Genomic DNA, 26,874 nt, shown 5'->3' with positions numbered 1-26,874 from the left:
GGTGGTTCTGGTAAAATTGCTTTAGTCCATAAGATTTACTGTACATCTCAGTCTTCAGACTTCTTGTCTACTGGAGTATTTCTACATGATGGTAAGTCTTGTATTAGTGGCAATGCAATTTAGAGATTGCGCTGATGTACTATATGCTATCCACAAGAGACAGAGATGATCTCAGACTCGGTGTTGAAGAGTTTCAATCTAGTGGGTCTTTAAAGAATTTAATATGCCTGCTTGGGCAGTTCAGTATTGTGTGTGCCAATTACAGGGTTCTCCCAGTACATCATTGCCTAAATTGTCTAAACAAGACAGAAAGATGATCATCTGAAAATGGAAATATATTATCTATCCTATTATCATGTTCCGATTACTACCTGCTGAGGTGAGGTTTAGTATTATGTAAGATGGATAACTAATTAAAATGATCCATCCCTCTAGGCTAATATACGTTTTCCAGAAAATTCCAGTGGATTTTTCAATTGATATGGCTGATGCTCTTGTTGAAGTGCTAATCACACATATGGAGTTGACATAGGCCATTGACATGACTCTACCCAAGGGCTCTTTCTTGTATTAATTTTTTTCAAATAGTTTAGACCGTAACAAGTAGAGCATAGTGAATAAAACTCATGCTGCTTTCAACTAAATATAATTTAGAGCTCCTTAGTAAACCTATTCTGGAATACTGAGGATGACAAAAAAGTTTTTTCCCTCAACACCTGAAATGAAATGAAGTAGGCAGCTGTAAGTAAAAGGGGTCTCTTAGATATGAGATCCTGCTTGTGGAATTTCTCTCCAGACAGGCATATCTCCAAGTACATTAATATATTTTAGTTCAGGCATTGACATTCTTATTCTCCAAGGCGTCTTACTGTTTTCTATTCAATCTGATTTATTAATTTCACATCATAATGTTTCTTTCTTTTTTAAAGAGAGTGTTAACTAGTCTATAATCTGCCCAGAGCATTTCTATTATTGAGTGAATTACAAATAATTACAATAAAATCCATTCACTATTACCTCCCTCCCCCCAATATTATTATAGCACTTACTGGATCTCTTCGTGCTGATAAGTAATTATTTAGGTCATCCAATATAGCTATGTTTAATTCCAGGGTTTGGATTAGTCTTTTAATGGCAAAGACATCAGTAGATTTTGCTGCTCTTACACCAAAAGACCTGTGGAAAACAAAACTAATTCCAACAATGATATCTACTAATATCTAATGTTTCAGATCCCAGACCTGAATAGGCAATCATGATATATAATGAATTTATGGTAATAATTGTCTATAAAGAAAAAAGGAAATGTGATTTATTTATTTATTTGATTTATGTGCTGCCCATCTTGTCCAGAGGCAACTCTGGGTGACTTTACAAACATTAAAATCTCTAGACATTAAAATGATAAAACAATAAATGACAACAATAAAATAACAACTGTTAAAAGTGGGAAGTAGGGGAACAAAAATTATGATACGGGGTTTTCATATCAAAGTTGGTTTGAGAGCCCATTACTGTATTCACAGGGAATTTAAACATATTGCACCTCAGTGCATATCAACACTATAAATTTTCATCAGCCTCATATCTATGCCTTTTCTAATACTTCATTCAATTTCCAGCTGAATCCTTGCCAGAAGAGATAGAAAACTCCTGTCAGTTGACAATACAAAACTACTAATTTTAGAAAATTATTCAACCTGTTTTCATCTTGCTGCTGTTTTTCAGGACTATTTTCTTTTTCTATTCATAAACAAGTTTCACAAAGAGCTGAAAAGAAAGTAGGTTTGAAACATGGGTACTTTTCTAAAAGAAAGAAAGCTTTACTCTTATGTTAATACAAAATTTGCTTCTATCTCTTGCATATATGTATTAATAATATAAAAATAGCTTCTGCATATGTAATTAGTTACAATAAGCAAAATGGGTTAAATAACCTTAAAAAATGTACTTAAAAATGGAGCACTTAAAAAAAAAAGACCTATTATGAAAATAACAAAGTGGGAGAAAACTATCTTGGTCTGTACATGCTCATTTTCCTCTCAGTAAAGAATTAACTCATTTTAGAAGCCTGAATCACTTGACTGTCCAGATGTAAGGGCACATTATTATTGTGCTTTGCATTCAAAATTGAAGAGAAGTATCCATTAAGCATTTCAGGCTACACCTCGTTGTATTATTATTTTCCAGCCCTCTCTCTTAAGTAGCAAACCTGGTATTGCATTTTCCATCTTCTGGTTATTGTATAAGGCTTTTCCTTTTTTTACAACCTTTGCCAATCAGTTTTTCATTTGGAGCTTTTCCCTTTATCTTGGTGAGTTTGTACTTTTAGTTCTCCTACCCCCACGCCCCCATGCTGTTTCCAGACAGTTTGCTTTTATCCATTTTCAGCAACTCACTTTCTATTCACATGTCTTTTAATTCACAGTGCAAACACATTGCATTGATCTTTGCTTTTTATATATATCTTCATCAAGAAGGGATTATTAGCACTAGCTTTTTATACTCAGATTTTTCCACTACTGCTCAGTTTTCCATGCACATCCATATTTTTTTCAGGAATTATATTTTAATCTGAGAGACTTCAGATGAAAACTGGTGGTCCAGTTTTTTCTCATTTCACATGAGTTTTCTCTCATTTCTCATTCATACCAAATCTCATCAATACTTTCATATTGTTGGTTCATGTAAAGGATCAAATGTTGAAACAGCTAAAATACTGTTTGTTTAATGTGGTTTAGCTATTTTAAGGTTTTATGTTTTATGCTGCTATTTTAACATTTAATTTAGCATTATTTTTGTTTGTTTGCTATTTTGTGAGCCATATTTGGAAAATGGCTGTTCTGTGACATTTAAATAGGTATTCAAACCTATGTATAGGATGGAGCATAATATCGGGAAGAATATCTGTACAGATATATTCATATTCAAAAGTTATTCCCAGTCCAGATATGCTTCTAGCCAGAGTATGCAAAATTGGTAATCCAATACACACCATTTAATCCAACAATACGGTATGATGGTCCATTAGAATTTAACAAATCTACATTTTAGTCCTTATACAGTATGGCATGGTCCATTGCCTTATAAGGCTTTACTAGGTGATAATCAGCACTTTAGTTGCACTCAGGAGTGAACTGATAACTAATGCAGTTCCTGAAGCAAGGATGACACTTGGGTATAATGTGGCATATCTACTGTCTGTGTTGCTGTGTTTTGGACAAATGCTAGTTCTGAGTGATCTTCAGAGGCAGTCCCAAATACATTGCATTGCAGTAATCCATCGACAGGTGACAAGAGCACCAGTATCTGCCTAAAGGGCTTCCCATTGTAGGAAATGGTATGCCTTAATTTCCAATGAAAACCTTTTATCTGAAAATAGTTGTGAGAGAAAATGTATTACTAACTTGAGCAATCCAGATCGGTGAAATACATATAGCTCCTGATCCAGTGTACAATTGCAGAAGGGAATAATCCTAACAAAATTCTGAATCAGGTGAAATTCAGGGACCATATGTGGCACTGTGATGATGCAGAAGTCTTTGTCCTAAAAAGTAGTAACAAATAAAAAAAAGGAACTGCAAATACAAAATATAGGATAAGATTATAGAAAGAAAGTTAAGTCTTTTCCCATTTCTCACTTTTCCCACTTCTTTACTAAACTTTTCTACATTCGGTGATTTCTCAGCAGGGCCTTGGACAAACTGTAGGCAGTTGAAGCATGTGCAGGGCAAGGAAGGAAACTAAGGCTGCCATTCCCTTGTACAATCAATCTCTGAATCCAAGCCATGAAAAAATTAACTAAATAAAAGCCACCCACAGTCTCCTCAAACTCCAAGCTGGGCAGCATATAAATTTAATAAATAAATAAGCACCATGTAGTTCTGCCTAGGATATTCATTTGCTAAGATGGCACTCTGTTAACTCATGCTGGTTATCAGGTAGCATTGAAGGCCAATGGATAGATACTATATTTATATACATATTTACAGCAAGAAATCAATATTATTACTGTTGCTACAATTTTCTATCATCAAAGGTCACCTGGGGTAGTTTGTTGTTACCTCAACAGAAAGGAAGAGGTGAGTATTGGTGCTCATTTTTAACAGAAATAAATAAATCAAATTGTCCTGCTTATGGTTTAGCATTGTGCCACCAAATTATAATGTGATAAGGAGCAGGAACAATCAAATCAGTGAGTATTCCATTGCAGACTTGTATTAAGTTTTATTAGAATTCCTCTAAAAATATTTACATTAATTCAAAAATTATTTGGTCATTTTTCCCTCAAAAACAATGTTGCCCTGTGCAAACAAGCATGACATTTAGCATATAATATTCTAGTAATTAATTTGCAAGAAATTACTTTATATACATTTAGGATGAAGAGTTTAAAACCAAAATGTCATACTTACTGGGAAAAGTTCAAAAACAAAATGTAAGAAATCCAGTGACCTGTAAATAAAGCCAAGTACTTTAACAGAAACATAGTATTTGCAGCATGTAAATGTACTTTAGCCATATCCCCCAACTAAAAACCAAATATACGCTGAAGCACAAACCAAAAAACTGATCAACAAAGTGCTTTAATGGATATTCCATTAAGGTCAGTAATAGTAATCCTCTTGCCCTTCGCATCAGAGTCTCTTAATTATCACCTCATTTTCTTTCTCCTTCCATTCACTGCAAACAAATACGGTACTTCTCATCCACTTTTTGAGCTGACTTTTACTTCATCATTCTTTTCTACAGGTCCTTCCTGTGTGCATTTAAGTAGAAAATACCTTTTATCTTATTGTTCAATTATGACCGGTTTGAGGAAACTACTAGGACACATTTTTCTTTGTGGAAATAAGATTAGGGATAACCAAATTCTATTGTTTTCCTGCTTAATTTACTTGCTGTATTTCAATCTCCAATGGAGAAATTTGACTCTCAGCATAAGCACAACATAAACAAAAGTCAAAATTAATAAGGGAAATGAAGGGAAAGGCCCAGAGAAGAGGGAAGAAAATCAATTAAGTTTGGTAGTTTAATGGGTAAAGTTGTTTTTAAATTAACAGTGGGCAACATTTTTCAAGCTAAGTGTTGCAATTGATTGTAGAAAAGCAGATAAGGGAGTGCCCTCTGAAAAGCAGTTGGGGCCAAAAGAATAATTGTTCATGACTCAATTAGAAGCAAAATTAAATCAAATTAAATTTAAATTAAATTAAATTAAATTGCAAATGAAGTATAGTTAGCACAATGTTAGATGACAATCCCTAATTGATGGGACCCAGAACATGTCCCTCTCACCTGATTTAATGACATGGTGGACACCCTGGCCCCAAACCATGAATGGTTTTTTAGAATAAATGATCACTTTCAACTATACCCAGGAGCAAATTTGGACCCAGTGCAACTTGTAAAGCAGATGTGTAACAAAAAACATTCTGGAACAACTGATGTTCTTTAGGAACAGCCATATGTAGAGTTCCTTGCATTAAGGAGGTGACCAAAGAATGAGTTACTATATACTGTGCCACCTAATCCAGGAACAGGCATAAGAGGTGCATAACATTAATCTGTGCAAAGGTTCCCCAGGCCATGGCTGCTATTCAAACAAAAACTGTGCATTGAAGATGACACCAAAATCGCATATCAATTTTGTCTTGAGTAGTGCAGCCCCATCCAGAACTAAGGATAGAAAATCAGCAGAATCAGGAGACCCTGATACTCAAAGCCACAGTGTCTTGCTAAAGTTGAGCTATGCAGACCCTGTTCATTCCCATTAAGATCTCTATTGCCTCTAGGCACTAAAACCCAATTTCTTTAATGTCATGTGGCTGTCTGGAGGCAGAGACATAAAGCTGAATATTACAGTACGTTGGTATTACCTCACCCCACGCCTTTGAATGACCTCACCCAGAGTTTTCATGTAGATGGTTGTGGAGAATGAGTCAAGCCCTGAGGCACCCCATATGAAAGGCCATGGGCAGACTTCTCCTCGCATCTGTCAGCCTTTTAAGCTAGACCAAATTAGAAAGCCAAAGGTATAAATGCAGCTACTACTTTCATTATATGATTACAATAACAGAAGCTTGCATATCTGAATATGTATCTCTCTCCCTCTCTTTGTCTTTGTGAGAATGAGGGAGGGTCAGGTCTGAAATACTTCCTCAAACTACTTTTTTGTTTTGGATTCAAATTTATTTTATCTGTTGTATTGGTCATGGTTCTTTCTGTTCCTCAAGGTTATTCCCATAGCCCCTTACATGATCACACTGATTGGAACTGACCCTAGAAGTGGAAGGAAAACCAGCATATTATGATGTCCCAACTCTGGCCAGCCAGTCAGGATTTCATGGTTAATGGTATCAATGTCATCATGTAAATGCCACAAATTAAGTAATTCATTCAGATGCTAGGCACAAATTCTGTACATCATAATGACATTTGTTTGATGATGTCTCTTTGGATGTATCATTATTTTGTTGACATCACAGATAGTTGCACACATTCCTGAAAGGGGGACTAGGAGTTACGGACAGGTAAGTTGTCCTGACTCTTTCTTTCAGAATAAAAATGTCAGTTAATTGCTAGGATTATAGTAATAGTAGCATAGGAAGCAAGACCAACTATCTTTCCTGTAATGTTCTATGGTTGCTATCCCAATTCAATGTTCCTATGTAAGTAAATGACTGGTACCACTTTTATCAGAAAAGTAATATTTATTTTCCAAGTTCCAACAATATACTTACATTTAAACTTCTCTGTACAGTGAACTGTCCTATTTATTTTCTACCTACCTATAAATTATAGCTAGCTTGATCTTATAAAAGCTTGATAAGCAAGATATATCTATTTCAAGTAAATAGAATATTACATAGATCAATAATATAAAATATGACCGGTTTCAGGAAATTCATTTTTGCCCATAAATTGTTTTGATATCATGTATCTACCCTGTTTCCCCCAAAATAAGACATCCCCTGATAATAAGCCCAATCAGGCTTGTGAGTGCATGGCAATAAGGCCAAGCACTTGTTTCAGGATTCAAAAAAATATAAGAGTGGGTCTTATTTTGGGGGAAACACAGTAATATGTACTTGCCTTGTTTCATGTTGCTCATCAATACAAAAGAGCTGGATACAAAATGCATTTACTTCTCCTTTATATATAGGATGGAAAAGTTGTCTTTCAAAACTAGTAGTAGATGGTGTTTCAGTTGCTTTCAGATCCTTACTCTGGTCACTTTCTAATGGCAGTTCTAATGAAATCTGAGCAAGTATTCCCTCTTTCTGCAATAAGAAATAAAAAAAGAGAGGCTTGGTTTCATTTATAATAGAGTGCCACAATATTATTCACAAAATCTTTGAGACTTTGTCTTGAAAAGTAGAGTACAGATATAAAACGGGTAATATGCATCATCTTCTACAGTATCTATATACGTGTGTGTGTGTGTGTGTGTGTGTGTGTGTGTGTGTGTAGCTTGTGTGTGTGTGTGTGTGTGTGTGTGTGTATACACACTCACTAAATATAAACTAAAATTAAATAAAATACATATTAAAGGAGGGTGAGTTTGATGTAGTGGTTAAGCTAGAAACTAACTGTGAGTCCTAGTCCCATTTTAGCCATGAAAGGCAATTGGGTATTAATCTCTCTCAGTCCAACTCTTTTCACAGGGTTGTTGTTGTGAGGAAATAGGAGAAGAATGGAGCATTGGGTATGTTAACCACCTTGAGTTATTTATCAAAATAGTAATGGAAGAATATAAATACATAAACCAAGATACCTCAAATACCTAATTTACAGAATGCCTCCCAAAACTGGGACCCACAATTCCTGTGAAATTGAAATTTGATAAATTTGGCAAATTTTATAAAACATTTTATTACATAAAAATTATCATAAAACAATTTATGATATAATACAAAATGTCATAAAACATTTCCTGTGCTGATGTTTGACTGTGGCATATAGTACAACATGGGCTATTTTCAAGGCAGAGACATCTCTGAATGTATCCCAACTTTTTTAGTGAAGTCAGTTCCGTCATTGTTGAAGGCACTGAAGAATCTGATAAGGAAATATCTCTGAAAGGAAGATGCAGTGGATCATCAGTTTTCTAGTACTTTTATATGAGGAACATCATCCCTGCTACATTTTATTTAATTAGTTCAAATTTCAGTCAACAAATAAGAAAAAAGTGAAGCTAGATACTTCCACCAAACCAATTCAGAATGAACTTTTTTGATAAGTGTCCAGTTTCAAGCAATCCATGCAATGGGATACAGTATATGCAAATCAATTCTAATAAAGACAAAAAAGGTAAGATTTTTAAAAAATTGTTTGTACCTGAGAACATGCAGCCTCAGAGATCTGTTTTTTTAGTAATGCGTAAAAGCAGGGACAAATCTAATATGGGGCTGCCCTACAAATTTCTACACGTGTAGAATTACCAGAGAATGTTGTCAGTGTGGAGGCTGCAGCATCTAATTAAACTGAAATTTTTGGAAGTTTTTAAAAATTTAAAAATTCTTATATTGAAAGTAATGCAAGAGACAAGCTATTAAGTTAACACAATTCCCTGGAAAATTTAAATGCTTCTGATATAAATCTTTATAAAGGAATAGGTTGGGAGTTTTATAGAAAATAGAAGTTTACCACTCCTAGATGGATTCAGCAATCCAAAGTATGGGTCAAGTTCAGGACAGTGGAAGGTTCTAAGCTGGCTGTGAAGCAAGTTATGAGGTTGATTTTAGCTGAAGGAAACTTTACCCAAAATGTTATACTAGCTGTATCATCCATCCATCCATCCATCCATCCGTCCGTCCGTCCGTCCGTCCATCCAAATAATGGAGCCGCCTCACTAGTCTGCCAGTTCTCTGGCATCCACACAATCAGGTACAATCAGGTCTTGAGGATCTTTGTAAAGTGAGGAATAATGGTGCCAATTTAATCTCGAGGAGAGGCTATTCAGCAATGCATCACAGCTGAGAAGGCCTTCTGTCTAGGACCCACCAAATGCAATTCCCTAAATGATGGAACTACTACTTTTTGCGAATATATCTAATACTCTTGCTTATTTTCCTCACAACAGAATTTAATTTTTAATGTTGGCCAGTATGCTCACAGTAAAAAAATGACAATAAAAGTTATGTTATCCTATCCTATCCTGTCCTGTCCTATCCTACCTTACCTTATCTTAATAACAGTCCTGTGAGGTGGGTTGGGCACAGAGGGTTGGGCACAGAGGGTTGGACACAGAGATTGGCCTAAAGTCACAAAACTAGCTTTCATGCCTAAGGGAGGCCTAGAGGTTTCCTGGTTTCTTCATCACTATACATTGGTTATCATCCTACAAGTTTTTTATCTGTGTATTTACCTGCTACTGATGTTGAAATAATGCTTCAGGCACTTGTTCTGAAAACAGCAGGGAGCCTGAGGATTTCTCACATTATTCTAGGTCTAGAAATCAAGACCCCAAAGCTCTGTTATGCGAGAATAGTGAGGCTTTGAAGATAGATGGCAGCCCTTCTACTAGCAAGGTCACAAAACAGGAGGTACTAGGAGCCTTGGAATGACTTTAATACAGGTAGTCCTTGACTGATTACCATCATTGAACCCACTTGCTCCCAGTGGTATTTGGACAAGAAGACTCTGTTTAGGTCCCTTCTTCTAGAAAATGTTACCACCAGGGACCTAAGAAATGAACCTTCTCTGCTGTCACCCGTTCCCCATGATTACAACAGTTCCAACTCTTCTGAAATTTAGGAAAACTATTAAGTTATGTTTCAGTTAGCCATTGAGTATCTCTATAAAGTGGATATCCCCTCCCCCTTTATTGTATGACTATCTATATTAGTGAATATTTGTTCAGCACAACAGGATTGCTAATTATTATGTAACATTACTATGTTATTTTAACCTTTAGTATGGATGGAGAGTACACCGCTTACTCAGTTGTAAATGAAGTTATTTATAAGCCTGAATAAATAAATAACTAGTCCAACAAATAAACAAAAAGTCCTTTATTGGGAAGGGAGTATTTTCATGGAAGAGAGAAATGAAGTAATTAATGTAATTTACTAAGAATGAAAAGTAGGGGGAAGAATTCTCCTCTCTCCTCTTTAACTTGTGTCTAACTGCTTAATCAATTATTTAAAAATGTACAGTAATTATATTAAGAAGAGAATGGTATGAGGATTGTCTGATGGGCAGAGGACAGGAATGATCAGAACTCCCACATCTATATCCTGTCAAATGTAGCTGCTACATCTTCTTTGTTTCTGAACCCTGTGCAAAAGTTTAACAAAAGTTAAATAAATTGCCAAACCCTGTGCAATGCATAGTCAGAGCAAAGGCCCAATTTCCTCAGACTTTATACAATAATATGCTAAACCTGGCAATCTTGAAGATTAGGGAGCAGACCAGTCTTTAAACAGATCAGTCCTTTCATCAGGACAAAATCAGTGGAAAGTCTTGCATTTTTATCTCTGACCATCCCATAACAGACCCTACTTTGGATAGGATTCTTAGTACATTATTATTTATGACCACCAGGTGGCACTACTTACTGAGCACTTCTGTACAATTTCTTAGTATGCATTATGCCTTAAGGCTTTTGTCTCCAGACAAACTGTAATAGAGATTTATACTGCATACCAGTAGTTGCTTCTGACCAGCAGATACAACTAATTATCAAGTAGTACATTTGATTCCTAATAGATATGCCTCCATTTGGTTTAGTAGGAACACTTTGTCCAAACTTCATGCCATGGAAATGTGAATGCTCCGTTGGATATTGGGCATCTTCCTTCTTCTTTTTTTTTTTTTATTGAAAAAGTTTTCAAATACAAGTTTTCCCCCTTTTCTCCCCCCCTCTTCCCTAACCCCCCCTCACCACCCATCCCCCCCGTGACTTCTTCACAACATTAAGCTAATTCATAACTAATTACATAATATTTTACCATTCCCTTACTCCCTCCTCAAAATACTGACCCTTAGCATAATATTCTTATAACCCCCATTTTCGCAATAATCTGCCCTTTTTCTCCTCCCCCAAACTTATAGTATATTATTACAACAACATAACATTTAATCTTTTATATATATTAATATAACATTTCAAAGCAGCCTTCTCCCCACATCCAAATTTAACATTTATTCAATTCTATCCAATTCCTCGACTCCCCTAAATATATGACTTAAAAATCCTTTTTCTTAAACTAATCAATCAGTAAACTAACCTATTTCAACCCAGTTTCCCGCAAAATTACCATACACTACAATTCTAAATATGAACCACTGCCCACTCTACTAAAATATACATATATCTGTGTATACATTCCATTTTATAAAAAGAAAAAAAGACAATAGCTTTAAATTTATAATCCATATAATATCTTCTTTGACGTCTTTCCACTGGATTGTTGAGTCCATCATCCATAACTGGGTAACATAGCATCCTGGTGCAACAGTTTGTTCAAAATCTTCAGTCATCATCTGCCCCCATCAGTAATGAATATCCTCATATATATATAAAAGTAAAAACAACCACCCGAGTGACATTATGATTATATTCCATATAGTTGTAATTGTGGTTTTCATCAGGATTATTAATTCCCATCATCCTAGTGGGTAACAACCAGATCTTCTGCATGCCCCAACATGACTCTCTTGCCTTGCAACTCGAAATAGTTATAATATATTTATCGGTAGAAGAAATCCAAAATAGATAATTCAAATCCAACAATGTAAGGCTCTTTTCACGTTCCGAAATCACGGCATTGCAGAGGTCTGCCACTGTCCTCAAGATAGTATTAAACAATACTTCGCCTCCACTATTTTCACATATTCGTTAAAAATCCCTGGCTTCGCTGTTGCTTAGTTTAGAAACTACTATTTCTATGAGATCTGTTTCTTTTCTTTTTCTTTTGCGGGTTGAATTTCCATCCTGGTTTCCTTCCTACAAATTGTGTATCAGCTAGTTGATCTTGTTGGTTTTGTTTTATTATCTCATATTTCTTTTTGGTATCTGAATATTAAACCAACTGGAACATCCCACCTAAATAGGATATTTCTTTTTTTTAACTCAGACACTAGAAAACCAAATTTCTTCCTCTCCATTAACATCTTAGGCGGGAGCTCCTTAAAAATCCAAATCTTTCTTCCACGAAATTGCAAAGTAGAACTAAAAGAATTCTGCACAATATCATTTCTTATTCCTTTATCAGTAAAATAAATCACCACATCTCTAGGCAATTGCCTTTGTTTTGCCAACCAGGAGTTTATTCTATAAATTCTGTCGATCCTGCAAAACACTTCATCAGGTTGAACCTTTAAAATCCCAGCCAGAATTTCAGAAGATATCTTCCTTAAATCATCTCTATCATTTTCCTGCAGACCTCTTAGTCTAATTGCATATTCTGTAAAATTATATTGAATCCTTAAAACTTCTCTTTCAATCCTCTGTTGTACATTTTCTTCATTACCAGTCTTTTGGTCAACCTCCATTTTGGGTTTGTCTTCTGAACTATTATCCTGAATGTTTGCCAAATCCTTTTTAATTTTTTGGATCTTATCATCCAAATTCTCCTCAGTTTCTTTCATTTTAGATTCTAATAATTTAGTATTTGCATCCAACTGAATCACAAAGTCTGCTAAACCATTAGCTGTTTTTAAAATTTTTCGATCCAAAAAGTCAAACTTAGATTTCACCAATTCACCAATTTCTTTAATTTCCAGCTTAAATTTTTCAAGTTGCCGATTCACAATCTCATCCCTTCTTACAATCTCCTCAAGAAGAAATTCTATTATATTAAAGTCAGGTTTCTGAGAACTTGTTGATGTAATTTGTTAATGGGGGAATCCCCCCCCACTGCCTGTTTGTCTAACTTTATAAGTCTCAGTGCCATTTTTCCACACAGACAAGATTTACTGGAAAAGAGAAGAAAAAAGCTTTTTTCCAACCAAGATCAATATCAGATCCCCAGGAAAAAAAAAGGAAAAAAAAACAAGAGTGAGAGTGAGGTTTTGCCTTCAATTACAGCCAGAAGTATTCACTCCGCTACTTTGTAATAGAAAACGGAAGGACTTTCCCCTTCAGCCTCTCTTCAAGCCGCAGCAGTCACAGCAGCAATCGCCATTTTAAAAATCTTTTTTCCTTTCACTTCTTGAACAACTTCAATAACTTTTCTAAAATAAGAAGAATACTTGCGCTTCAGGATCAGAGGTCCAGCGCACATCTTCTTTAATTAATTTAACAGATTTGCAGGCTTGCTTTTGCCTCCTAGCTCTGCGTGTAGCAGAGATTTCCCAGAGCCCGGAGCATCGGCTTGGGATACGGGGAGTCTCTTCCGCTCCCTCCCAAAAGTAAATAAAAAACTTTTGGGATTAGGCAGAGGACTCTACCCACCCCAGCCGGCTCTATCTCCGTTTCCTAATGGAAACGGAGTTTTTTCGAGCCGCCATTCCGCTGAAAAAGGCGGCTCTTACAGGCAATGGGTTCGACGATCCCGAAGGGGCGTCCGGCGGGGACAAACAGCAAACCGGCATCTTCCTTCTTGACCACATTACAAATGACACCATTCGACAACATTTTGTGTGGCACCAATTATAGAGAAGGTGAGAGAAGGCCGACTCCGCTGGTATTGACATGTCCAGAGAGCAACACCTTCCACCGTGGCCAAGACTGCCTAACAACTACAAGTCAATGGCCGGCGACCTCATGGGCATCCAAAACAGAGATGGCAAGACACTATCAACAAAGATATGCAAGCCGCAAGCCTGCACCCTGGAAACGCAGCTGATTGTGCAAAGTGGCATTCAATGATCCGAAAAGCGAACTCTGCACCTGTGGGAATATGCTAGGAGGAGGAGGAGGAGGAGGAGGAGGAGGAGGAGGAGGAGGAGGAGGAGGAGGAGGAGGAGGAAGAAGACAAAGACAAAGACGAAGATGATGAAGAAGAAGAAGAAGAAGACGACGACTTTGTCTGAAGGAATTAGAAGACCTGCTAATTCAGAAGCAGTTTCTGTTCCTCTTTGGCTCCCTACACTCAAAAACTATGTAATCAGCCCATGGCTTTCCTACTGTAATGCAATGAACATGGGGTTTGCCTTTAAAAACCGTTTCAAAGCATCAATCAGGCTACAATGCAGAGGTGCAGGCAGTGATAGATTTGCCTTGATACACCCATGTAACCTAGTTGCCAGTTTGCTTCAAAGTGCTAGTTATGACCTATAAAGCTGTACATGTTAGGGCCCAATTATTTGAGGAACTGCCTATTGCCGATACTATGTACATGGCTGATACTGGGTTTGATGCCCTCTGAGTTCCTTTAATCAGACAGTGTCATCTTGTCAAGACCCAGGATCTCCTCCTGAGATCTAGGTGGTTTCTACCCTCAGTGATGTTTCAGAGGATCTTAAAAATGAGACTGTTCTCACAGCTGGATTTGCCATTTATTCTTTATTTGTCTAACCATTTTATGAGCCACCTAAATTCAGTATGGAATCAGTCGGTGCCAAAATCAAATAAATATATATATATATATTGATTGATTGATTGATTAGCCCCTGGGCCATATCAAAGTGCAGAGTTCCAGAAACAAATCATTACAAAAGTTTGGTAAAACAATTTAAATGAAATTGGAATAACGCACGATTAAAAATGCAATTAGAATAAAATACGATCTAAAATGAAATTGGAATAAAATACAATCATTTGAGATACAATTTAAATATAATTAAAATTATATTATAATGTCACCCCTGCATCTACCCAATCAGTCTTAAAACTACTATTAAAATTACATTATTAGATCAAATGGTCTTTCCTACAATCTACCACATTCTGCTGCACCAACTTTGTCCTTTTTTCCATCAACTTTACCGCAAATTTGGCAATCCATTTCACCAACTGCAAGTTAGAACCTAACAGACAATGTTGCAAGAAGTGCTCTTTAGACTTAGGGGTGCTGGTATAAAAGATCCTGCCCAGTTGATGTTCCCTCAAATCTGAGTATAGGGGGCAATCAAAAATTACATGGGACGTTGTTTCAACTTCCCCTGTCCCACATAAACAGACTCTTTCTCTTACAGGGATACCCTTATACCTACCCCAAAGCATGTTTGTTTGAAGTTGGTCTAATCTCAATTTGGTAAAAAATCTCCTTATGACAGGAAATAAAGGCACAGTTAAATATTTTTCTATTTTAAAATTTTGTTTATTGGCTGATAACCAGGGGCAAACTTTTACTGCTATCACCTGTGCAATATCCGATTGGGCACTTATGTCCTTAAATCTCTGTGCAATCCAATTTCGGATCTGCCTATGATCGTACTGCTGCCAATTTAAAGGAATACCAGAGCTAGATACCTGCTTCAGAACTCTTGATAACCAATTATTTTTATTACTTGAGATAATCTGCTCCATTAGTGCTAATTTTGGTAACCTCCCTTCCTCCATCTCGATTATTCTTAACCAATAATAAACAGTCTTCAACAAGGCCCTAGTGCCAATCGCATGGACTCCCATTTCTGCCCTTACTACACATGCTGGGGTTCCAGGGGACACTGCCAAAATTCTCCTCAGGAACTTATTTTGAGGAGTTTCCAGCCCAGGCAACTTAACTGACCCCCATATTTCTGCCCCTCTGGATGGGGAGGAACAGGCTCAAGCTCAACCCTTCCAAGACTGAGTGGCTGTGGCTCCCGGCATCCCGATATAGTCAGTTGACTCCATCACTGACTATTGGGGGCGAGTCATTGGCCCCCACAGAGAGGGCTCGCAATCTGGGAGTCCTCCTGGATATGCAGCTGTCCTTGGAGGAACATCTGACGGCTGTAACCAGGGGGACCTTTTATCAGGTTCGCCTGATTCGCCAGTTGCGGCCCTTTCTTGATCGGGATTCCCTGTGCACAGTCACTCACGCCCTCGTCACCTCTCGCCTTGACTATTGCAACGCTCTCTACATGGGGCTCCCCTTGAGGAGCACCCGGAGGCTCCAGCTGGTCCAGAACGCAGCAGCGCGGGTAGTGACGGGAGCAGCATGGCGCTCCCATGTAACACCGCTCCTGCGCGAGCTGCACTGGCTCCCAGTTGTCTTCCGGGTGCGCTTCAAGGTGTTGGTTATCACCTTTAAAGCGCTCCATGGCATAGGGCCTAGCTATCTTCGAGACCGCCTGCTGCTACCAACGACCTCCCATCGACCCGTGTGCTCCCACAGAGAGGGCCTCCTCGGGGTGCCATCAGCCAGACAATGTAGGCTGGTGACCCCCAGGGGGAGAGCCTTCTCTGTGGGGGCTCCCACTCTCTGGAATCAGCTCCCCCCAGAGATAAGGAGAATCCAAGACCTCAGTGCCTTCCGTCGCGCCCTTAAAACCCATTTATTTAAACAAGCCGGGCTGGCTTAAGATGAAATTTTTAACTGTTTTTAAATGTTTTAAACGTTTTTAATTGGCAAATGAGTTTTAATTGGGCCAAATTTATATATCTTTTAATTGTTTTTAATATTTGTTCTGCATGTTTTTTAATCTGGCTGTACACCGCCCTGAGTCCTCAGGGAGAAGGGCGGTATAGAAATCCAATATAAAATAAATAAATAAATAAAAATAAATACTGGTTCGATTTTCGCCTGGAAGACCTTTAGCACTGGGATTAATGAAGATGGAGTTTTCTCTAAAATAAGTTTGTTTAATTGAGCCATCCGAGTCATGGCCTTCCGAGCTCCGGCTTTTACCTGCTTATTCCATTTGCCATTTGTCTGAAATACTAAATAGGTAAATGACTGAACTTGTTCTATTCTTCTGTCATTTAAAACCCATCTCCTCATATTTTGTTGCCTGCTAAATATCATTACCTTTGATATCTCTATGTTAATTGTCAAGTGATTTTTTATACAATATGCTGCCAACCTCCCGAGTGACCTTCGTAGCCCCACCTGTGAGGCCGACAGCAAAATTATATCATCGGCATATAACAAGCAATTGACCTGTCTTGTTCCTATACTAGGCCCATGGAGTGATGTATCTTCCAAACATTTTGGAAGGTCATTTAAATATAAGTTGAAAAGTGTTGGGGCTAAGATGCAACCTTGTCTGACACCCTTCTTTATTGGAATTGCATTTGTTACCGATCCTGTCCTATTCACTCGAACTCTTACTTGGGTTTCCGTGTATAACAATCTAATTAGATATAACAATTTCTTTTCAATTCCCATGGCCTCTAATTTATCCCATAAAATTTGTCTATCAATTGTGTCGAAGGCTGCCTTCAAGTCTATGAATGCCACATACAGTGTTTTTTTCCAAAATTTAAACTTTGTTATTAGATGGTCCAGCACAAAACAATTATCCATAGTAGATCTTCCGCTCCTGAAACCTGACTGTTCTTCAGCTAGAATGTTATTTCTCATTATCCAGTCCTCTAATTTATGAAGCAAATGCTTAGCATAAATTTTTGCTGAAATATCGATTAGACTAATTAATCGGAAATTATCTGGGTTATCTCTAGAGCCTTTTTTATGTAAGGGGATAATTATTGATGAACGCCAACTGGCAGGAATTTGCCCTGTTCTATTGATAAAAGTAAAGAGATCCGGCAGGACAGGTGCCCACCAGGCTATGTTATCTTTAAATAACGATGCCGGGAGTGCATCCTGTCCTGGAGCTTTGTTTGTCTTCAGGGAGGAGATTAAACTCCTCACCTCCGTGATTGACACTTCTTCCCACTGGGATAAGGCTTCATATTCCGGTATCAAGCTCAGAGAGGATATAGCCTCATCAGAGCTTTCCGCTACTGCTGGAGTGGCCAAATGCTTCTCCCAACTTTCTGCACTAATGTTTGGGTCACTTATTGGTTTTCTATCTCTAATAATTTTTGAGACCTCCAACCAGAATAGTGTGGGTGAGACCAGCTTTGCTGCCTGTTCTAGGTCAGCCCATAAGTTGTCAATATAGGAGGCCTTTTTTCTCTTCAATAGCTGCTTATATTTCTGCCTTATGGTAATATACTCCTTCTGTAATTCCATGTTTGGGCTGATTAAGTATCTCCTAAGTGATTTCCTAAGCTGTTTTTTCTTTTCCTTACAGTCGTTATCAAACCATGTTGAGTAACTAGAATCAGACTGGCCCATTGGCTTGGTAGTCATGGAAAAATGCTTCAATTTATGGCATATTTCCGCAAAATATATTATAAGCTTTTGTTCACCCGTACTGTTTGAGCATATATGCGCTAAGGCTTCCATACATGGTGAATTCATGAATTCAGTCACTGCTTTGCTATCAACCCTCTTCCATGTTAGTCTTCTCTCATGGGCTATTTCTAAGTTGAAGCCTATTTGTTGAATTGTTTGATTCCTTTTCCTTAAGTCGGAAGGGATTGCCAGGGACGTCTCAATCGGAAGATGATCACTTTCTGGCCTTGGTAACGTCAAGACCGAAGTTGCCCCTGATACTAAGCTGTGAGAAACACAAAAATAATCAATAGAACTACATGCCTTAGGGCCAAAAAAAAGTTATGGGGTACCTTCTAACCTCCGAATACTGGCCTACAATTTGAAGGTTACAGTTGTATACCATTGTTAGAAATTTCCCCCCATCTTTGTTCTTTTTCCTATCTTGGGAGTCCCATGATTGTTGGTTATGTAAATATCCATCTGGAATTGTACCATTTTCAATAAAAGGTTCCAACGAGGGACCCACACGCGCGTTAAAGTCTCCTGCCAAAATTAGAGGTGTTTTTATAAATTTTTTACGTGTATCTAATGGGCTCCATGATTAATACCCTGTTTCCCCCAAAACAAGACATCCCCTGATAATAAGCCCAATCGGACTTTTGAGTGCATGGCAATAAGACCAAGAGCTTATTTCAGGGTTCAAAAACAATATAAGACAGGGTCTTATTTTCGGGGAAATACGGTAAGTAAAATAGTCTTTGCTAACACATTTGAATATACATGGAGAGACCAGCCATCTCTTTTCACTTTTGATTACTAGGAAAGTTGATTGAATAAATGCATTCTTTTTTCAGTTATAGGGATGCAATATTTTGGTAATGAAGGATGATTTTACCTGTGAACTTTCCAGCTCCGTTTGATGCCTGTATGAATTTCCAATTGGAAATTCTGTAATATTCCAATTAACAGAATCCTTCTGTTTGGATTCAGATCTTTCAAAGCAATCCCTTTACAATGTGAAAGAAAAGCAAGAAAAAGTGCATGACTTACTCCTTAAAAGTAAAAAAATGCTGTATGTATTTTATACTTTTTTCTTAGAAATTGATAGATAAGATGGCACTCATATATTTTTAATGTAAGAACATGTAAAAAGAAAATGATAAATTTAATTGGTGTGAACAAAAGATCAAACAATCAATATTACAATACATTGTTATTTTAACAGAAATAATTGATTTGAATAGTTTAGTTAATTGGAAAAAAGCTATGGCCCAATTTGAGAACATTTAGTTTTGGAACTTACTGTAGGAAAAGTAAGAGTCCATTGAAGTTGGGGGGTATATAAATTGAAATAAATAATAATAAACAGTAACAGCTGTGCTCATTCAACATGAATAGACAGAGCTATGGAAGAAACCAAAACAATGAGCTTATATAAAGTTAACTTGGTATAAATAATGAATGAGATAATATAATAAAATATTTATATGGCTATAAATATAGAAAAAGTATTTTAAAATGTAATATTTAAAAAGCAGGCAATGTAACAGAGTCAATGGTTGGAGAACCATTGACTCTGCCATTTCATGGCATCTTCTATGCTACCTATATAAAGTGTCCTGCTAAGGGGGTTCAATGTAATTATTGCGAGAAGAGTGCACACTTTTACAAAATCTGTCATGCTAATTATTCTAATGAGGCAATATATGGAGTCAACAGATGTGACTTTACTCTTGTGGTAATGAAGATGTGTATTTTGAAATCTCAAAATAGTTAGTTAAATGGTAGATCAGAAGTTTCTACAGTATATTACTGTATACAAGCCAACCAGCAAGATCCAACTAATTATTTATACTAATCATCCTTAATTAAATTAATTATTGTCAAACCAGTGAATTCCTATGTACTAGAAGAAATGCATCTAGAATCAAAACATTCTACTGAATAATTTTAAGCAGAAATAATAGGACAATAAAAATAATGGAAACATTTACAATATCCTAATAATGTATTGACAAGTCTACATTTCAAAAATAAGAAATACTTTTTGAAATATCATACTGAAAGAGAACATACTGAATTTGCAATAGGGAGAAAGTAAATAAAAAAGCTCAAGATTGTGAATGCGCACTTCAGATAAATTTGTTACAGTACTAAAAAAACAACTGTAATGGGCTACATGATTAATATCCTGTTTCCCCCAAAATAAGGCACCCCTGATAATAAGCCCAATCGGACTTTTGAGTGCATGGCAATAAGACCAAGCGCTTATTTCAGGGTTCAAAAAAAATTCTTATTTTCAGGGAAACATGGTATGCTCAATATTAATATATTTTCTGGATCAAATTAATCTCAAAAAATATTTTATGGCATTGGATAAGTTTCCTCTTACCCCCAAAGATAAGCATTTTCTCTAATAATTGCCTCTCAAAACTGGGCATATCATTTTACTTTAGCTGAAAGTAGAAAGACTATTGAAATAGAACAGACCCCATTGAAAACAGTAGGTAGAAAGTGCAAATTTGCTGACTGAAAGGAACACAGAAGAACGGAAGAACCCACTGCTGTAATGTCATAGGAGATGTAGAATATTAGGATACTAGACTTCTCCTCTTCTGATGTCTTCTATGTATAGGAGGTAAATGTTTGTAGGGGAGAGACTACTTTATCCATGAAAGTTCTTCACATAAATAAGGATTTTGAAAATCCGGATCATCTAACAGCTTCTATGGAGCTGTTAATCAGTGAATCAAAGAGAGGGGTGACTTAGGTTGTTATCCTCTTTGAATATGCATGTATATCTGTGAAGGATTACTGAATTCAGTGGGACTTAATTACAGAGTGAGAGTGTATACATTTTCTTGTGTTTGATTCCTAGATTGTTTTGATATTTCCTTTTGCAAATAGAAAAAAGATTTATTTCCCAGTTTCTACCTTAGTTTAGGCAGAGAATGTTGAAGTAATCAAATCTTTCTCTATCACAGAAGCTTCCTATTTTTGATTTCTGGTAATAAGAGCCTTGAACTCAATGGGAACTTAACTAAAGAGAAACATATTTACGATTACTCCACCCAGATTTTTGTAATCTCTCTTTCTAGAATTGTGTATGTCTCCTTGTATATATGCAGTTTCCATGTGAAAATGATTGGTGTTTGTATATAACCACAAAAGGTCACTTACACAAATAGGATGCTTCATTTTAAAGGCAATTAACTTTAAATTACCTTTAACCTTTAAACTTTAACCACTAATAAGTAATTAAATTATTATTTTCTTTTTTGGAGTATGGTGTCTGAAACAATTCTTGCATATTCACATGCATGGATGCTATGCGTGTACATCTTTTGGGGCAAAAATCTCCAGGATTGGTTTTATGAAAACTTTACAAATTTTATTTAATAAGGGAGGGATCCTAGGAAACGTTCAAAACTTTTGTACATATTCATAACCATTTTTTGTTTCCTAAATTCTTTGTTGTTACATTTAAAAGAAAACGTGGATTAATCTGGAATGAAATATATAAAATACTGAGAATGCCCAAGCATAAATTTAAAGTAGTGGAAATCTAAACTGCCTATGGAAATTCTGTTATCCAGGTCATAGTTGTCTCAAAAGTGCTTTTTTTCAAAAGGCAACTGGACTGTTTTTTCCCTTGAGGAAGAACAAAACATTTCATTTCTCATCCAAGAAACTTCATCGGGGGGAGGAAGAGGGAAGGATGGAAAAAGAGGTACTGATAGTTGAGACTGGGTGGTGGGGAGGATAGGATAGGTTCTGATCGGATTAGGGGGTGATAGAAGGATTGTATTTCTTTGCAGTTATCTGGTCCATTAGCACTCTCTGTGAGAGCTCTTGAAGCCACTTGGAGGTTTATCTTTGCCCTCAGGATGCAATTGGTTGTGGAATCTTCTTGGCACTGCTGCAAATGGCTTTTTCACCTCTTTCAAACCAGTGATCCTCTCTGTCCAAAATGTGGACTTTGCTGTCTTCAAAAGAGTGACCTTTGTTTTTTCAAATGCTGAATCTTATCCTTATGGGTTTGATCTCCTATGTTGTGCCATGCACTTGTGAAGTGGTTGTTTTGTTTCATCAATGTACACATCTGCACGTCTCACTGCATTATACTGCATATATCACATTGTTCAGTTTTTGTCTGTGTATTTTATTCTTGGGGTGGATTCCGCCTGTGTATTCTTGGGTTTAAAGTGTACTTGTTCTGCTGGTTGAAAATCTTCCTGAGCTTTTCAGATATTCCTGCAACCTATGGAATGACAATGTTGCTATGTTTGTTGTTCTCTTCTTTGTCTGTAATGGAAGAACTCCTGCTGGATATTTTTCTGGATTTGATGAAGACCCAGTTAGAATAACCATAAGTTGTGAAGGATTCCTTGACATGTTTTAGTTCTTTTTCTTTTCCCTCTTCACTGATGGACAAACTTTCAGCCTGGTGGTGTAAGGTTTTGATCACTCCCATTTTGAGCTCCACTTTATGGTGAAAATCAAAATATAAATACTGATCTCTGTGTGTGTTTTCTGTAAACTTCAATGTTAAGGCTTCTGTCTTCAAGTTTACAGAACTTACATTGAAGTTACATTTCTATTTATTAGTAGGAACATGAGGTTTGCCTTCATCTTCACCTCTATTTCCAAGAAAAATGCCTTACCATCTCCACTTTGCCTCATTGACAATATATTTTTTGTGGCCAGGTCATTTTTTTCTTGGAAAAACAAATAAGGGTGGAACATTGTACTAGTGAGTATGGCGTTTTATAAAGGAAGAGAGAAGTTATCTAAGGAAAGGTGATCTCTACTGCATTTCATTTTTTCCTGAAATTCTTATATTCTTCAAAAGAGCTGAAAAAAATATCCAAATGCAGGGGCAAAGATTCAGCCCCTATTAATTTAAAGTAATAATAGTTTAATATGCTTTAAAAGATGCTGTGCAACCTATGGGACTTGGGGTAATGATCCTCCATATGTGAATGGAATATTTAAGCCTGTTTGATTCAAATTTTATTTATTTATTTATTTATATTTATTTATGTTATTTTGTCAAGCATATATAAGATAACAGATATAAGTATAAACACGATTATGAATACAGGAAATGGATATGGATAAATGGGGGCAGTAGGACACGGACAATAGGCACATTGGTGTGCTTATGCACGCCCCTTACAGACCCCTTAGGAATGGGGTGAGGTCAACAGTAGACAGTCTAAGGTTAAAGTTATGGGGGCTTGGGGAAGTAACCACAGAGTCAGATAGTGCATTCTAGGCATTGACCACTCTGTTGCTGAAATTGTATTTGGAGCAGTTTACCTTAAGTTTGTATCTATTGTGTGCTCATGTATTGTTGAGGTTGAAGCTGAAGTAGTCATTGACAGGTAGGAGGACACTGTAGCAGATAATTTTGTATACTATGTTTAGGTCAAACTGAAGGCAGTGTAGTTCTAAATTGTCTAAGCCCAAAATTTCAAGCCTGGTGAGCAGAGGAGGATTCTTCTTGTGAAATATCTCTGGACTCGCTCAATTGTATTAATGTCCGATATGCAGTGCGAGTTCCAGACAGATGAGCTGTATTCAAGAATTGGTCTAGCAAAGGTTTTGTATGCCCTAGTTTGCAGTACAATATTACCAGAGCTTCACAAGATTAGGTTAACAACTTTTAATGCCTTTTTGGCAATGCTGTGGGCTCTGGCACTTAAAAATGAGTACACCAAGGTCCTTGAAAGAGTGAGGGTCATCTACGAGGTCATATCCGCCTAGCTTGTATTTTGTGTTCTGATTTTTTTTGCCAATGTGTAAGACAGAGCATTTGTTGGGAGATTTGGAGTTGCCAATTGTTTGACCGTTCTGACACATAGTCAAGGTCTCTTATTCTTCTAGAATGATTTTGAATGAATATATAATGGAGAAAATAGTAAATTGGGTAATAATCTTACACTTTATATAAAGCATAATGAATTCAGAATCTACAGAAAATGACAGTAAGAAAAGAAATGAACTTTGAAATAAAAAATATTAAGAGGAAATTATAGATAATCAAAATAAGAAAAACATTTTTAAAATGTAAAAGAAATGAAGTGAAGCACCAAGAGACAGAGAAATGTAGATGTCCCCCAAAAGCTAGAATGATAACAAATTTATTACTTAGCATCAGAAAGCATCATACTGGTATTATGCATTGCTAAAATTCTCTGGCCACCTCTGTAATTTATTGCTACACATGACTCATAAACTTTTATCTAGTTCTTAACTTAGATTTAGAAGATATAAATAAACCTACAGTAGATGCAGACAATATAAATAAGTAAGATATAAAAGATTAAGAGTCCAAAATATCAGATTCAGAGGACTTGCCTGAATACTTTCTTTAGATAGTGCTGCACTTGCATTTGAAACTTGAGAAAAGATGCTTCCAATTTTGCTGGTTCTCTGTCAGAATACAAATTGGAGGGGAGGGAAAAAATCTGTTAACAGTATTTATACTTCTCTGTTATGTCCTAAAAACAATATTTGAGTTTCTGGTCATAGCTAATCAATAGTATTGGTGCATTCTTTTGGAAGCCATAGCAGACCGTTATGGGATTATGAAATGTTGTAGTCATCACTTTTTGTATAGTACACATACACACTGGTAATATTTTCATTTCTGAACACACATTTTAATAAGGGTTTTATCAGAAAATTGCACTGTAATATTCTGAGAAATGAAATGAGGGATTCTATACCCATGCAATCTCAATGCATGATTTAGAATGCTTTAGAACTGAGGAGTTCTCATCTCCCAACAATGTATACAGGTAGTCCTCATTTAGCAGCTACCTTGTTTGGCAATGCTTCTTGATTACAACAGTGATGAAGAAGTAATTTTACAGTCAACCCTTGCATTTTCAACTTTCTGAAAAGCAAAGGACTGTTGAAGTAGGATGATAAGTAGTGATTTCACTTAGCAACCACTATACTTAAAACTCAATTACCAGCCCAATTGTGGTTGCTAAATGAAGATGGAATAGGACAATTTGCCACATCTGGCTGGCTGCAACCATCTCAGTTGTCCAGCTCACCATGGTCACCTTGGCCTTTTGGCTATGATCAAGCACAGAAAAAGACTACTGGATTTCTGTGTATAATATGCTTGCAATGAACTCTGCACACCTTCTTGTTGATACTGAGCTCAATATGAATGCTGAAAATACAAATTCTTGGTTGGTTTTGAGGAAAAATACAGCCTGGCAAATGCAGTAAAATATTAGAATAATGTATTTTTTTCTAGTTTTCATATTTTTTGTAAACAATTTCAAGCATTCTTTTTTATTATCTCTATTCTATACACAGCCAAGCAAGGAACAATGAATTTTAACAAATATTTTCATTTAATTCTGAAAAAGACATCTCATTGGCCACTTTTTCTCAAGGTTGTATGAAAATAGTATAGATTAGCAGCTCACTACCTTGAGGATCTGAAATGAAAAAGAAGGGACCTAGGAGGGAGTTTCAACTTCCATTATTTTCTGTGGTCAGAAGACTCAGAATGTTTCAAGGCTTGTTCCTTATATAACCTTTCTGAGTCAAACTAAAGACTCATCTAATCCTGTATGTCTGTGGAGATTCTCAGTCATCCAGGTCATGGTTGTCCCAAAGGTGTTTCTTTTTTTCAAGAGGCAACTGGACTTTCTGGTTTTTCTCTGAAGATGTTTCGCTTCTTATCCAAGAGCTGAAAAATCTTCTTAGATGAGAAGTGAAATGCCTTCAAAGAAAAACCAGAAAAGTCCAGTTGCCTCTTGAAAAAAACATCTTTGGGATGATCTAATCCTGTATTTTCTTTTGTTCGGTTTTTAAGGTATGCCTTTCTCACTGGCATGTATACAGTATAAACTTTGCCTTAAAAATATTTTTATATTTATTTATATTTCACACTTTTTAACTGCTCATCTCCCTCAAGTAATGGGTAAAAAGGTTGGCTGAGTGTGGGAGAATGATTAGAATTGGTGAAAATATCTATTTGCTGATGGTGGAGAACTGCTGCTTGGAGTGACACATCTGCTTTGGAAATCATCATGTCATGGCAGCAATGGATATGTATAAAAAGGCCAAGGCAGAGTTCAAATAGTCTAATTCAAATTTCACTCTCCATAGATAGCACTCAAAAGTGCCTACCCCAGCCTTGACCTGATATACATATTGAAAAGAAAGTTTAGAAGTTTAAAAAGGATGCACACAGCTTTCAAACTTTCCAGTCTGGAACAATCTAAGGAAGTTAACATTTTAATTTCTTTTAGGATAGCTCTGTAATGTATACATATTGTTATGTCCTTATAAGGACATCCGCCAGGGGATTGGTTGATTCCACCGGCGGGAAGTTTAAACAACTGTCATTGGCCGGCTGGGCATGCCTGAGACGCATAGAAGGCGGCTCGGCAGCCCCAGCCAGCAGTCTGTCTTACTATTCCAATAAAGTGCTGAATGGACAACAGCTGAGTCGCGTTTCTTTCCGGTGCCGATCTAACACTGGCGACGAAGGACAAGCAAAGAACCAACAGCAGAGCAGCTGGCATGATCGCCATCGCTACCCAAAAAGAGCTGAATCACTAGCGGAATCCCCAGAGCTGAATCACTGAACCATGGCCGGACCACAGATCTCGATGGCTCCCTTTGACCCGAACCAGGAGAAGTGGAAGGCATTCATGGTCCGATTCAGACAATTCCT

The 26,874-nt window shown here is 36.8% G+C and overlaps 1 protein-coding gene and 1 long non-coding RNA gene across 2 annotated transcripts in view; one reads left to right on the top strand and one right to left on the bottom strand.

Moving 5' to 3' along the window:
• The window catches only part of CFAP61 (cilia and flagella associated protein 61), a 160,497-nt gene that overhangs the window by 97,590 nt on the left and 36,033 nt on the right, over window positions 1-26,874 (bottom strand). Inside the window, exons 10-14 of the mRNA XM_087891278.1 lie at window positions 24,525-24,599; window positions 7,093-7,280; window positions 4,416-4,455; window positions 3,408-3,547; window positions 1,050-1,176 (exon numbers count right to left, since the gene is read on the bottom strand). Coding sequence (XP_087747404.1) covers window positions 1,050-1,176; window positions 3,408-3,547; window positions 4,416-4,455; window positions 7,093-7,280; window positions 24,525-24,599 — 570 coding nt within the window. The remainder of the gene's footprint in view (window positions 1-1,049; window positions 1,177-3,407; window positions 3,548-4,415; window positions 4,456-7,092; window positions 7,281-24,524; window positions 24,600-26,874) is intronic.
• The window catches only part of LOC148114810 (uncharacterized), a 44,551-nt gene continuing 24,141 nt past the window's right edge, over window positions 6,465-26,874 (top strand). Inside the window, exon 1 of the long non-coding RNA XR_015733575.1 lies at window positions 6,465-6,530. This is a non-coding gene — a long non-coding RNA (uncharacterized LOC148114810). The remainder of the gene's footprint in view (window positions 6,531-26,874) is intronic.

The sequence above is a fragment of the Pantherophis guttatus genome, chromosome 3, assembly GCF_059756535.1.
Source record: "Pantherophis guttatus breed Tessera chromosome 3, ASM5975653v1, whole genome shotgun sequence".
NCBI classification, from domain to species: domain Eukaryota; kingdom Metazoa; phylum Chordata; class Lepidosauria; order Squamata; family Colubridae; genus Pantherophis; species Pantherophis guttatus.
This window is presented reverse-complemented; position numbering and strand designations above follow the sequence as displayed.